At 59.2% G+C, this 11753-nt stretch overlaps 1 protein-coding gene across 2 annotated transcripts; it reads left to right on the top strand.

Moving 5' to 3' along the window:
- The first annotated feature begins 2398 nt into the window (after nt 1-2398).
- LOC141476183 (C-type lectin domain family 2 member B-like) lies at nt 2399-6448 on the top strand. 2 transcript variants are annotated; one of them, XM_074164794.1, is made up of 6 exons: nt 2399-3113; nt 3823-3961; nt 4418-4504; nt 4604-4788; nt 5090-5190; nt 5370-6448. In XM_074164794.1, exons 2-6 carry the CDS (start codon nt 3829-3831, stop codon nt 5479-5481), a joined length of 618 nt encoding a protein of 205 aa, XP_074020895.1. In that variant the 5' UTR covers nt 2399-3113; nt 3823-3828; the 3' UTR covers nt 5482-6448. The 2 variants fall into 2 exon arrangements, with proteins under 2 accessions (XP_074020895.1, XP_074020894.1); XM_074164793.1 differs by having other exon boundaries at nt 2414-2517.
- The last annotated feature ends 5305 nt before the right edge of the window (nt 6449-11753 follow it).

Below are 11753 nucleotides of genomic sequence, written 5' to 3'. Positions count from 1 at the left end.
CTTGGACTGGGTTGAAAAGAAAAAGCCAGGATGGAAAGTGACCCCGGGGGTGAGGAGGGGAAGGGACAGGGCTGCCTCCAGTAGGACCCTGCCCCAGCAAGAGAGAAGCACCAGGGGTAGTTCATCATGTTTTAACACAAAAAAAAAACCAAAACAAGCAGGACCTTGCACCCAAGGGATCACAACTGCTGCTAAAGCCTGTTTCAAGCCAGGCCTGGATCCAGGACCCCCCCTGCTCTGTTCATCGTGTTGAGAGGTCACAGAGAAGGCGATGGACCAGATGAGAAAGATGAATTCTGTGAGCTGATGGCACCAGGTCTTGCTTCAACAACTCAGCTGTGACCCCACAGTGACACGCAGAAACCCCTGTCGTTGCTCCCCCCGGGACACTGCAGCCTGTCCCCAGAAAGCAGGGCAACAAGTGAAGCCTGCGGGAACCGCCGCGCGCCGCCCCGCCACCCGCGGGAAGCGGGAGTCCCCGGGGTCTCTCTGGGCACGGGAAGGGTTGGGGGAGAATCAGGGGATCCTTAGTCCCTCTCCGGGCACTGCTGGGATTGAGGGAATCAGGGGGACCCCTATCCCTGTCCGTCTGGTTGGAGGGAAACCAGGGGCAGCGGCCCAGCCCTACCTGTCCCAGAACACAACCACACTCCTCCAGCTTCAGCTTCGGCCTCACCTCCGGCTCCTGCTCCTGCTCCCCTGCTCTGTGCGGGGGCGGTCACCGAAGGACTCGCTTTTAATCCCGCCCCGCCAGTCAGGAGCTGCTGCCAGCCCCACGCTGGCCCCTGTATCAGCCTCAGCACCGCATGGCTACCACGGGCCCTGGGATGGCAGCAGCTCCCACCCCACACCTGCTCCAACAAGCTCCAAAGCTGCTGCAGGAGCTCAGCAGCCCAGCCAGTGCTCTTGGTCCTGCTCTGACACAGCTCTGCTCCCAACCCAAGCACAATCCACAACAGCCCCTCACTCACCATTTCCCACTCCCTCCTCAGCACGGCCAGCGAGGCCCCACGCGAGGAGCACTGCTCCTGGCTCCACTCCCAGCTCCCCTGGTCCTTCGAGAGGTAGTAGCAGACATTGTAGTACCCGACCCAGTCATAAGGACACACGGGAGCCGCAGGCACAGCTGGATCCCCTCCATGTCTTCCTGCTGGAGAGGGAAGGGCAGAGGATTGGGCTCGGCAGGGACCAGGGGACACAGCTGCGTGGGGCAGGGAAGGAGGCAGCCGCTCCTCCCTTACCTGAGAGTGCCGCAACACATTGTCGGTAAGTGACTAATAGCATGCTGAACTTTGAAGCCTTAGCGAAGACGTAATCCTTTAGCCCCATTTCGGGGCTCTTTGGGCGCCGGGGCCGGGAAAGCGCTGCCAGCGGCGGAGGCGAGCGCGGGGGGTTCTCAATCAGGTCCCACCCAAGGCGCCCCGCTGGAGGGGGGGCACCGGCGCGGTTCCCAACCAGGTCCGCTCCACCCCCTCCGGGTCGGGTCTCCCCGTGTCCGGGAGGGGAGCGGGGGCTGCGCCCGCTGCTGCCGCCCCTTCAACAGCCTCCTTTTCCTCCCCAAACGGCTCTGAATTCTCCCACAAGAATTAAACTACCCCCAAATACCTCTGGATTCTCCCCAAATAACTCCCAGATTCTCCTAAAACGCCTCTGAATTCTCCCAATATACCTCTGAATTGCCCCAAATGCTTCTGACTTCCTCCCAAAATAACTCTGAACTCCTCCCAAATGCCTCTGAATTCTCTTTAAGTATTTGAATTATGCCCAAATACCTCTGAATTGTCCCAAATAGTTTGGAGGAAACGGGGGGGGGGTTTCACTCTTCGCCTCCTCCCCGCTGAGCCAGGGGGCGGCTGCGGCAGCAGCGCGGAGGCAGAAGGGCTGCGAGGAGAAGGGGAGACGGTGCCGGCGACCCCCCGCCCAGGGAAGGACGGAGCTTCTGGGACGCTGGAGGAGGGACAGAACGGGAGCACCGGGAAGGAAGGGGCCCTCCCGCACAGCCACGGGACACGGCCAGGTGAGCTCACCCAACGCCCACGGCTGCTTTTGGGCAGCTCCTGCGGCAGCACCTTCTCGAGGGGTCAGGATTTGGGGGGCACCGGAACCCCCCCAGGGGCAGGAAAGCACGGGAGAGGATGGGAAGGGTGTATGGGAGCTCATGGCCAACTCCCGCCCTGACAGTGACCAGTGACCGCTGAACCCGGCAAGGAAACCTCTTTGCCCCTTCTCGGGGGCTCCCCATAGCCCGTGCCCGGACGCGCTGCCCCGGGGGGGGTCCCACAAAGCGGAATAGGGGGGGGTGGAGGGGGGGTGGAGGGGGGGTGGGTGGGGTGTGGTAAGGCAGCGCTTCGATTGGCTGTCTCCCACGCCACTCCTCGGTCTTGCGCTCTGATTGGTCAGACTCTGGCGGGGCGGGATTAACGGCGAGTCCTTCGGTGCCTGCCCCTCCAGAGAGCGGCGGCGGCGGCGGAGCAGGAGCCGGAGGCGAAGGAAGAGCGTGGTTGTGTGCGGGGACAGGTAGGGATCTGCCCGTTCCCCCCCATCACCAGACAGAGAGGGATAGGGTTCCCCCTGATTCCCCCAATCCCAGCAGTGCCCAGAGAGGGAGTAAGGATCCTCGGTTTTTCCCAAAACTTTCCCGTTCCCAGAGGGGGCCCGGGGACTCCGAATTCCCCTCCCGACCGGGGCCAGAGAGGAGCGGGGAACCCCCTGTTCTCTTCCCTCCAGCACGATCACAGCGCCCCCTCCGGCGGTGTCGCGTCCCCGTCCCCGAATGATGCAACCCGGGCGGAGAACGGGAAGAGAGGAATTCAGTCGGCACCGGCCGGGGGTGGGACCCTGGGGGCACCGGGATTAAAAGAGAGTCCCTGAGTGACCCCCCCCGGAGCAGGGAGAGCGGCGGCCAGAGCAGTGTTTGGAGTGGGGACTTAAATGTTTTGTTCCCAGGGGAATATGAGTTTAGGACCCACTCTATAAATAGCGGAGAGCCCCAGAGCCCTTGGAGCTCTCCTGCAGGGCGGAGGCTGCAGGCCAGGATCTCCCCTTGAGTGGGGATGCTCGCTTAAGGTTCTACTCCTCGAGGCCGAGAGACTCCTCGTGGGAACAGATTTTGGGTAAGTGACTCATAGCGTGCTGAACTTTGAAATCTTAGCTAAGTCATATAACGGGTTGATTGCAAAGATACAATCCTGTAGCCATTACCCGCTGACCAAGTCTGGGACTAGGATTGGATCTAGACTCCTCTCTGAGCAGGAGTTTAGAAAGCAAGGGGGTCCTTTCTGAACCTCCTGACTCAACGGGAGGGTCTCCCCGACAGCGTGTCTGACCCTCTCCTCTCTGCAGGAAATAACAGAGTGTGCCTTGCCAAGGAATCTCCTAGAACACTGTCGCATTTCCTACTGATTTTGTTAAATCACTGTTTCACCTTAATAAATATTTCACTACTTCTCTCTTAAGAGTGAAATTAATCTCCCCCCCGGCCCCCAGCGGCCACCAGGTGAGCGGGGGCTGCGTTTGTCTTCCAACTTGCTGGGGACAGGCTGAAGAGTCCTGGGGGAGCAGGGACAGGGCTGCGCTGGCACCTCCTTTCTGGGTGTCACTGTGGGGTCACAGCTGAGTTGTTAAAGTCAGGCCTGGTGCCATCAGCTCATAGAATTAATCTTTCCCATCTGCTCCATCCCCTTCTCTGTGATATCCCAATACGATGGACAGAGCAGGGGGCGTCCTGGGTACAGGCCTGGCTTGAAACGGGCTTTGGCAGCAGTTGTGATCCCTTGGGCGCAAGGTCCTGCTTGTTGTGAGCCAAGGGATTTCCCTTTCCAGGGCGCCATGGGGGAGAGGAACGGTTTCTTCTCCAGGAATGGGAACGTGGAGGAGCCCCTGAGTCCCCCTGAGGGAGGAGCGTCCCCCCACCCAGAGGTGCCTGGGGCTGCAGGCAGAAGGATTCACGGAAGAGTCCTGGGTGAGTGCAGGGTCCCCCCTGTGGGGACGGGACAGTGTCCCCATGGCTGTGTCACCTCAAGAGGACTGGGGCTGGCAAGTGTGAGGCTTCTTCCAGCTGTCTGGAAACTTCTTTGTATTCTACTGGGTCCTCACTGCGAGGAGAGGGGGGGCATAGCAGCCCCCCCCATCTCTGTCTGTCTGGCAGCTCTCCTGCTGCGGGCTCTCCCCCAGTGTGTGTGTGGTGACAGCCTTGTCCCTGCTCTGTGTGACTGTCCCTTGCTGCCAGCTGGGAATGGCCCCATGGCAGTTCCTGTGCCCGGGGAGGGGACTGAGAAGCTGCAGCTGAGTGTGTGTGTGGGGGGGTAAAAGGGTCTGGGGATCCCTTCTGTGTTCCCTGGGCAGCTGGTACTGGGCATCGCAGGGATGGGACGGAGACAGCACCGTCCTCACCCCGAGTGGCTCATTCCCCCTCCAGGCAAGTGGCACAGGCTCCATCCAGTGTGGGTCCTGGTGCTGGTGGCTCTGGTCCTGGCTCTGGCCGCGGCTGTTGCTGTACTCTCAGGTAAGGGAGGAGCGGCTGCCTCCTTCCCTGCCCCACGCAGCTGTGTCCCCTGGTCCCTGCGGAGCCCAATCCTCTGCCCTTCTGCCCTTCCCTCTCCAGCAGGAAGACATGGAGGGGATCCAGCTGTGCCTGTGGCTCCGGTGCTGGCGTGTCCTGATGGCTGGGTCGGGTACCGCAATGTCTGCTACTACCTCTCGAAGGACCAGGGGAGCTGGGAGTGGAGCCAGGAGCAGTGCTCCTCCCGTGGGGCCTCGCTGGCCGTGCTCAGGAGGGAATGGGAAATGGTGAGTGAGGGGCTGTTGTGGGTGCGTGGGGGTTTGGGGGACGTTCCTGTGTTGGGTGCAGAGCCCGGGGTGGGAGCAGAGCTGTGTCAGAGCAGGACCAAGAGCGCTGGCCGGGCTGGTGAGCTCCTGGAGCTTGTTGGAGCAGGGGTGGATTGGGAGCTGCTGCCATCCCAGGGCCAGTGGTAGCCATGTGGGGCCAGGGCTGCCTGCAAGGCTGGTGGGACCAGTGTGAGGCTGGGACAGGGGCTGGTGTGGGGCTGGCAGCATCTCCTGACTGTTGGCTTCTCTCTTTCCTGCCCAGGAGTTTCTCTTACGCCTGAAGGGCAACATCGATTACTGGATTGGGCTGCGGAGACGGGGCGAGCACCTGGAGTGGGTGGACGGCAGCAGCTTCAACCAGACGTGAGTCCCATTGGGAGCTGGGGCTGTGGGGAGACCATCCTGCGGTGGGATGGGCAGGGTCCTGGAGGGAGGCGTCTGTTGGGGCTGTCCCTTTGCAGGCAGCCCTTGTCCCCTCCTGCTGCTCGAGGGGAGAACCGTGACCCCCACGGTACCAGTGGTGTCTGTGCTGCTTGTTGCAGGATTCCAGTGGTGGGCAAAGAACCTTGTCTGTTCCTGAATGACCACGATCTCCTGAGTGCCCGCTGCTTGCAGACACGGCCTTATCTCTGCAGCAAACCTATGCTCCAGTGAGAACCACTTGACAGAAGTGGTGGAGAAAGGCCCTTCCCCATGGTGGGGACTCCCAGCTTCACCTCTTCCAGCAGCACAGGGTGGTGCAGGGATGTCCTTCCCTCAGCTGCTGCTCTGGTTGCTCCTGGTCTCAGCAGAAACTCGCTGCCAGCTCTCAGGAGATGAACCTGCAGGTCAGGAGATGTGGTGGGAGCTGCCGTGTGCCCTCCTGGGCTGGGACCTCATCCATGGAACTGGTTTCTTTCTCCTCCTGGGACCATCCCAGAACTCTTCTTGCTTGTGCCACAAGTCACATTGTCCTAGTTTGAGGTAGAACAGAACCAACCTTTGCTTCACTAACTTTATTTCTCAGCTAATCCTCTTCTGCTCTCCGAAATCATCAGCGTATTGTGTTCATGCCAAGAACTGGGGTGCAGAGAGGCTCTTGCTTGTATTTACTGCTGTAACAGCCAAGGGAACTGTTCTGTGCCCCGCTGGAGGGTGGGAAGCAGCAGAGCGTAGAGGGGTCGCTGCTGTGGGGAGGAGTGGACAGGAAGGGGGCCCCAAAACTGGCCAAGGGTGTGTTCCATCCCATCTGCCCCATGTTAAGTGTAAAAGCTCATTATTTCTATTTTAATTTATTCAAGCTATTTATTTTGTTCAAAACTTGTAAATCTCTTTCTCTCTCCTCCTCCTCTCCTTGGAGGGAGAGGTGGGGGAGAGCATCTGTCCTCATGTCATTGGTCCATTTGTCTGAAATGACAACACAGAAGCCTTCTTTTAAGCTGTGACTTTGGTGCTGGAGCAGCTGCTCCCCCATGAGCTGGGCCCAGAAAGCTCAGTGCAGGTCCCTGGTCCTGTGCAGGGCAGGGGGGCCACAGAGCCAGGGGTTGAAGTGGCCCTTGTGGGGCTCCTGTGAGTATTAAAATGTAATTGGAGATACTATTGTTGGTTTTTGTACTGCTTTTAATAAACCACCATGAATTTCCCTGTGTGTTTCTCTCCTTCTGTGGCAGGGCCCTGCTGGAGGCAGCCCTGTCCCCTCCCCTCCTCGCTCCCGGGGCCACTTTCCATCCTGGCTTTGGGAGTGTTGGAGGACACGGTTGGGAGAGGGCGGCTGCCCCCCGGGGTCTCCTCCCTCTATCCCTGGCAGCGTGGGGTGCCGGCGGTGGGATGGGGGTGGCTGGAGCCCCTTTGTGACGAAACGGGAAAAAGGACTTCACTGAGAGGTTCAAATTAACAATTTATTTGGACTTCACTCCCAGGTCCAATCCGTCACTATTGCGAGTTCTATGTGTTTACACTATTAATCTATAGCGATTACACTATTGCAATTTAAAAGCAATTTGCGGAATACGCTATTGCAACCTCCAAGTGATCCTGAAAAGGAACACCACAAACCACAAGCATGCTAGATATTAATACCTTAAAAGAGTGCACAAATCACCATCTTAATAGCATGCCACATACCATACGTATGTTTCTTTATCACTTACCCTTTCTCTCAGGTAAGGTCGCTCAATCCCTGGGAAGTTACCCTGTACAGCGTCCTGGACAAGGGGGGGGATGAATCTCCTACAGGCCAGCTGTATCGGTGGAAGATTACCCCCATTTTCCTCCTCAAACCTTGCGGTTTATATTTCCTGATTCTGTGGGGGTGCAGGATTATGCCTGAGTGGGTTACACTGTCTGGGATGTTTACCTCTGGTGGTGCGATGGCCGAGTCTCTGTTGCCAATTTTGTGACGTCTAGCACTCAAAGTCATGGGACTAGTGGTGGGATGGGACTCAGGGCATTTTATTTGCTAAGGCAGTTAAGGCTCCATTCGCTTTCTGTTCTTATTGTGACACAATCTTGAGACAACCCCGGGCTGAGCCGTTTCTGCAGCTCCCCCCAAGTTATCTCTGCGTAGACAAGGCAAGGGGGGGATGAAGCTGAGTCGGATGACAACTCCCTGCATCTCACCTACTGTGCTCTGAAACCGGTTTGGCTGGGAGCTCCCATACACCCTTCCCATCCTCTCCCGTGCTTTCCTGCCCATGGGGGGGCTTCCGGTGCCCCCCAAATCCTGACCCTTCCAGAAGGTGCTGCCGCAGGAGCTGCCCAAAAGCAGCCGTGGGCGTTGGGTGAGCTCACCTGGCCGTGTCCCGTGGCTGTGCGGGAGGGCCCCTTCCTTCCCGGTGCTCCCGTTCTGTCCCTCCTCCAGCGTCCCCGAAGCTCCGTCCTTCCCTGGGCGGGGGGTCGCCGGCACCGTCTCCCCTTCTCCTCGCAGCCCTTCTGCCTCCGCGCTGCTGCCGCAGCCGCCCCCTGGCTCAGCGGGGAGGAGGCGAAGAGTGAAACCCCCCTCCGTTTCCTCCAAACTATTTGGGACAATTCAGAGGTATTTGGGGATAATTGAAATACTTAAAGAGAATTCAGAGGCATTTGGGAGGAGTTCAGAGTTATTTTGGGAGGAAGTCAGAAGCATTTGGGGCAATTCAGAGGTATATTGGGAGAATTCAGAGGCGTTTGATGCGGAACTGGGAGTTATTTGGGGAGAATCCAGAGGTATTTGGGGGTAGTTTAATTCTTGTGGGAGAATTCAGAGGCGTTTGGGGAGGAAAAGGAGGCTGTCGAAGGGGCGGCAGCAGCGGGCGCAGCCCCCGCTCCCCTCCCGGACACGGGGAGACCCGACCCGGAGGGGGTGGAGCGGACCTGGTTGGGAACCGCGCCGGTGCCCCCCCTCCAGCGGGGCGCCTTGGGTGGGACCTGATTGAGAACCCCCCGCGCTCGCCTCCGCCGCTGGCAGCGCAGAATGTACTTTTCAGAAGGTAAAACATATGGTAGAAGGGAGAATCTCGCATTAAGTCAAATAAAGAGCTGTACAAGGTCACAAGACCCTGAGGAATCAGACCCTGGGGAGAAGCAAGAAATGCCCCGCTAATGAATAGCCCCTCGGAGAAGAAGAGGAGGCCGATAAGAAGGAACATCCCAGCGCAGGAGGCGCCGAAACCCGCGGGAAACCAGAGAGCTGCCGGGTGAGGCATAAAGTCAACCCGAATTTGCGGGACCCGGGGGAAAGGGAAAGGTGGCGGTGGGAGATCGCGACCCCCAACTCGAGGGGAGACCGAACTGGGCACCGAATTGCACTCCTCCCCCCACCGTCCTGGAGCCTGGGCACATCAATTCATAGGATCATAGGAGGGTTGGAGTCGGAAGGGACCTTAAAGATCATCGAGTTCCAACCCCCCAGTCCCACCTCCAATTAAAGGACCTCGGAGCTTTAAATGAAAGCGAGAGACTGTACTAACCGAGAGAAATCGTTAAGATAAGGTGCTAACCACTAATCACAATTAAGGGGCGTATTTCTGTGCTCGGAAGGGCAGGAATATCCCTCAGGGTTTAGAAGGCGGGGTGCTGGCTTTGTGGATCCCCCCCGAGCACCCACCTCTGCAGAAATGAACTCAAGAGAGAAAACCTCTGCTCTGGGTGTCTATTGGCGTCTGCACAGCGGGTAAAGGACCCCGCTTTGGGACAAGAGTTTCCGGCCACCCAGGGGGGACTGCGGTGACAGCCTGGCCCCGATGGTCCCGCCGCCCCCCCCCACGGGGAGCAGCGACCCGACTGGACTCCAGCGCGCACCCCCCTTTGGATGGGGGGCTCCATCGGCTCCTCTCCTGCAGCCGGGCGGGGAGCGACACAGCGCTGCGACGCCACCGAAAAGGGGGATTTTCGTGGCGAAAAGGAGGAAGAGAGGGGTCGGGGCGACATCTCCCGGGCAGCAGAGAGAGTTTTACACACGAAGGCAGCCGTCCCTCCTTGGAGTCGTTTGAGTCGTGCACACGTTGGGTTGGGTTGGGTTCGCTCTCAACAATTTGCTAAAGGCCGGGAGACGCCCCCGGGTTTAGTGTGTGTAGAGACGTTGGGGGATCTTCTTCGGGACCCAGATGGGCGCTGCTGCTTCCCGGGAGACACCCCCTCGCTCTCCTCTAGGATGCCCCCTGAGCCATTGGAAGAAGTTCGGAGGGGATGCCAGGACCAAAAAGACATTAATACAAAATTAGACTCAACGGTGGCCGCGAGAGAAATTGGCAGAGGGTGAAAATTGGCCTGAAACCCGATCTTTCCAATACGATACTTCCTTGGAATTGGTGTTGTTTCGTCGGAGAACTGGAAAACGGGATGAAATACCTTCTGTGGATATTTTCTTTGCTTCAGGAAATGATCGGGATGTTCGGAAAACAAACCTGTGGTCCGGTGGATTGTGACCATCGAAACGGAAGAGAAGCGTTAAGTGAGAGAGAGAGTAAAGGCGAAAACCTTGTTGAAACGGTTATAAATCCCAAGAAGCGGGATTGGCAGATTTGATATCGGCGTCTGCAGAGCGGGAAAAGGAGCCCGCTTTGGGACAACAGCCCCTCCCGGTCCCTCGGGGCAGCTCTTTGAGCGATGGAGGCAGCAGCCCCCCTAACCCCCCCGGGCGGCACCGATTCCCAGCCCCCCCTTCCCTCGGGGCAGCTCTTTGGGTCGCTCCCGGCAGCGCCCAGCCCTGGGTTCAGCTCCCATCGCCGCCCCACAACCCCCCTTCCCCTCGCTGCTCCCCGACGCCTCGCCCCGGGGGTCCCCCACGCCACCCCCCGCCCTTCACGCCGGGGCCAAACCCAGCCTTTTTCTCGTCAAAAAAAAAACAATCCGTAGCCCTAAGGCATCTTAAAAAAAAACCCGACACGAGGGATGGGCAGAGCTGGGTTCTCCTGGTGAGGGATATGAGTTGATTAGCGTCAATAGGCAAGTTTTAATTACGAAAAAACTGACTTCGGGCTGTAAAACAGCGGGTTATAACATGATGACTTCGGGTTACGAACCATCCATCCCCCCGGCTGCGCCCCGTTCATCTTCCTCTCGCTTCCTGCGCTTCGCAGCCAGCCCCGCCCTGCGGCACCAGTTGAGGTAGTCTCCCTTAATGGGGTGTACTATAATTAGTCCGACTGCCTTGGCAAGACTGAGGTGACAAGAGAGGACTGGGATGGGTAGAGAGGACTGGGGTGACAGGAGTGGACTGGGATGGGTAGAGAGGACTGGGGTGACGAGAATCCTGGGGTGAGAAGAGAGGACTGGGGTGAGAAGAGAGGACTGGGTGTGACAAGACCGCATTAAAATGCCCCCCGGTCCTCAAGTGCCCGCGATCGCTCACCGCCAAGCCCCGCTGCAGCAGGCGGCAGCCGAGGAGGCCGTTCTTCCTCCTGAATCCTCCTCCCGCCCTGAGCTTTCGCCCCGAGATCCGAAGGAGCGGCAGGAGGGAGCGAAGCGGAGAGGGCAGGGGGGTCCCTGGAGCTCTGCAGGAGCCCGGGAGAGGACGCTCGGCGGGGAGAGCTGCATCGGGGCTCTTGGCTGCCGCCTGCTCCTGGGAGATCTGGGAACGGGCGGGCTGGAAGCGAGACGAGGAGGAGAGAGAGAGAGAGAGAAAAGCAGAGAGACAAAGGAAATTCTTGGTGGGGCTGAGCCCCGAGCCCCCGGCACGGAGCAGCCATCCCTCCCCACCGTGCGGCCGCCCCATCCTTTCATGCAGCGGGGCTCAAGAAGCTCCAGGCGAGGCAGGTGCCAAATGTGGAGAAGACTTGGCTGAAGGTCTTGTGTCCCGCTCGGAGCTGCCCAGGGCAAAGCGCGATCCCGGCAAGAACCCGGGGAGGGACCGGCCGCGGGGAGCAGGGTCCAGCCCCAGGGATGCGACGGGCAGAAGAAAGAAGTTTGCATTATCCAGGGAAAAGATTTATTTATGTGCATAAGAATGTCCCGGCCAAAGTGAGGCACCTGGAGGAGGCTTAACAGGAGTTTTCATCAGAGAACCATAGTCTCGTTTCTGAGTGAAGGGACCTGCAAAGCCCCTGGAGTCCAGCCCCCTGCCCCGGGCAGGGACATCTCCGAGCAGAGCAGGTCGCCCAGAGCCCCGTCCAACCTGCCCGGGGGTGTTTCCAGGGACGGGCCATCTCCCCCCCTCTCCGGGCAACCTGGGCCGGGGTCTCCCCACCCCCAGCGGAAAAACACTTCTTCCTCAGCCCCACTCCCAATCTCAGCCCGTTTTAGCACTTTGGGGCTTCCAGCCGCCAAAGCACGTCACTAATGGCCAACTCCCGCCCTGACAGTGACCAGTGACCGCTGAACCCGGCAAGGAAACCTCTTTGCCCCTTCTCGGGGGCTCCCCATAGCCCGTGCCCGGACGCGCTGCCCCGGGGGGGGTCCCACAAAGTGGAAAGGGGGGGGATTGAAGCGGGGGGAAGGGGGAGAGTCTCTTAAAGTCAGGCACCTCCGATTGG

The sequence above is a fragment of the Numenius arquata genome, chromosome 28 (genome assembly GCF_964106895.1).
Source record: "Numenius arquata chromosome 28, bNumArq3.hap1.1, whole genome shotgun sequence".
In the NCBI taxonomy this organism is placed as follows: domain Eukaryota; kingdom Metazoa; phylum Chordata; class Aves; order Charadriiformes; family Scolopacidae; genus Numenius; species Numenius arquata.
This window is presented reverse-complemented; position numbering and strand designations above follow the sequence as displayed.

Excerpts from the sequence above, each read along its gene's own strand:
- LOC141476183 (XM_074164794.1), top strand. The coding sequence starts at position 3,829 with ATGGGGGAGAGGAACGGTTTCTTCTCCAGGAATGGGAACGTGGAGGAG. Across the intron at positions 4,789-5,089 it reads TCAGGAGGGAATGGGAAATG|GAGTTTCTCTTACGCCTGAA; the intron begins GTGAGTGAGGGG and ends TTTCCTGCCCAG. Across the intron at positions 5,191-5,369 it reads GGCAGCAGCTTCAACCAGAC|GATTCCAGTGGTGGGCAAAG; the intron begins GTGAGTCCCATT and ends TGCTTGTTGCAG.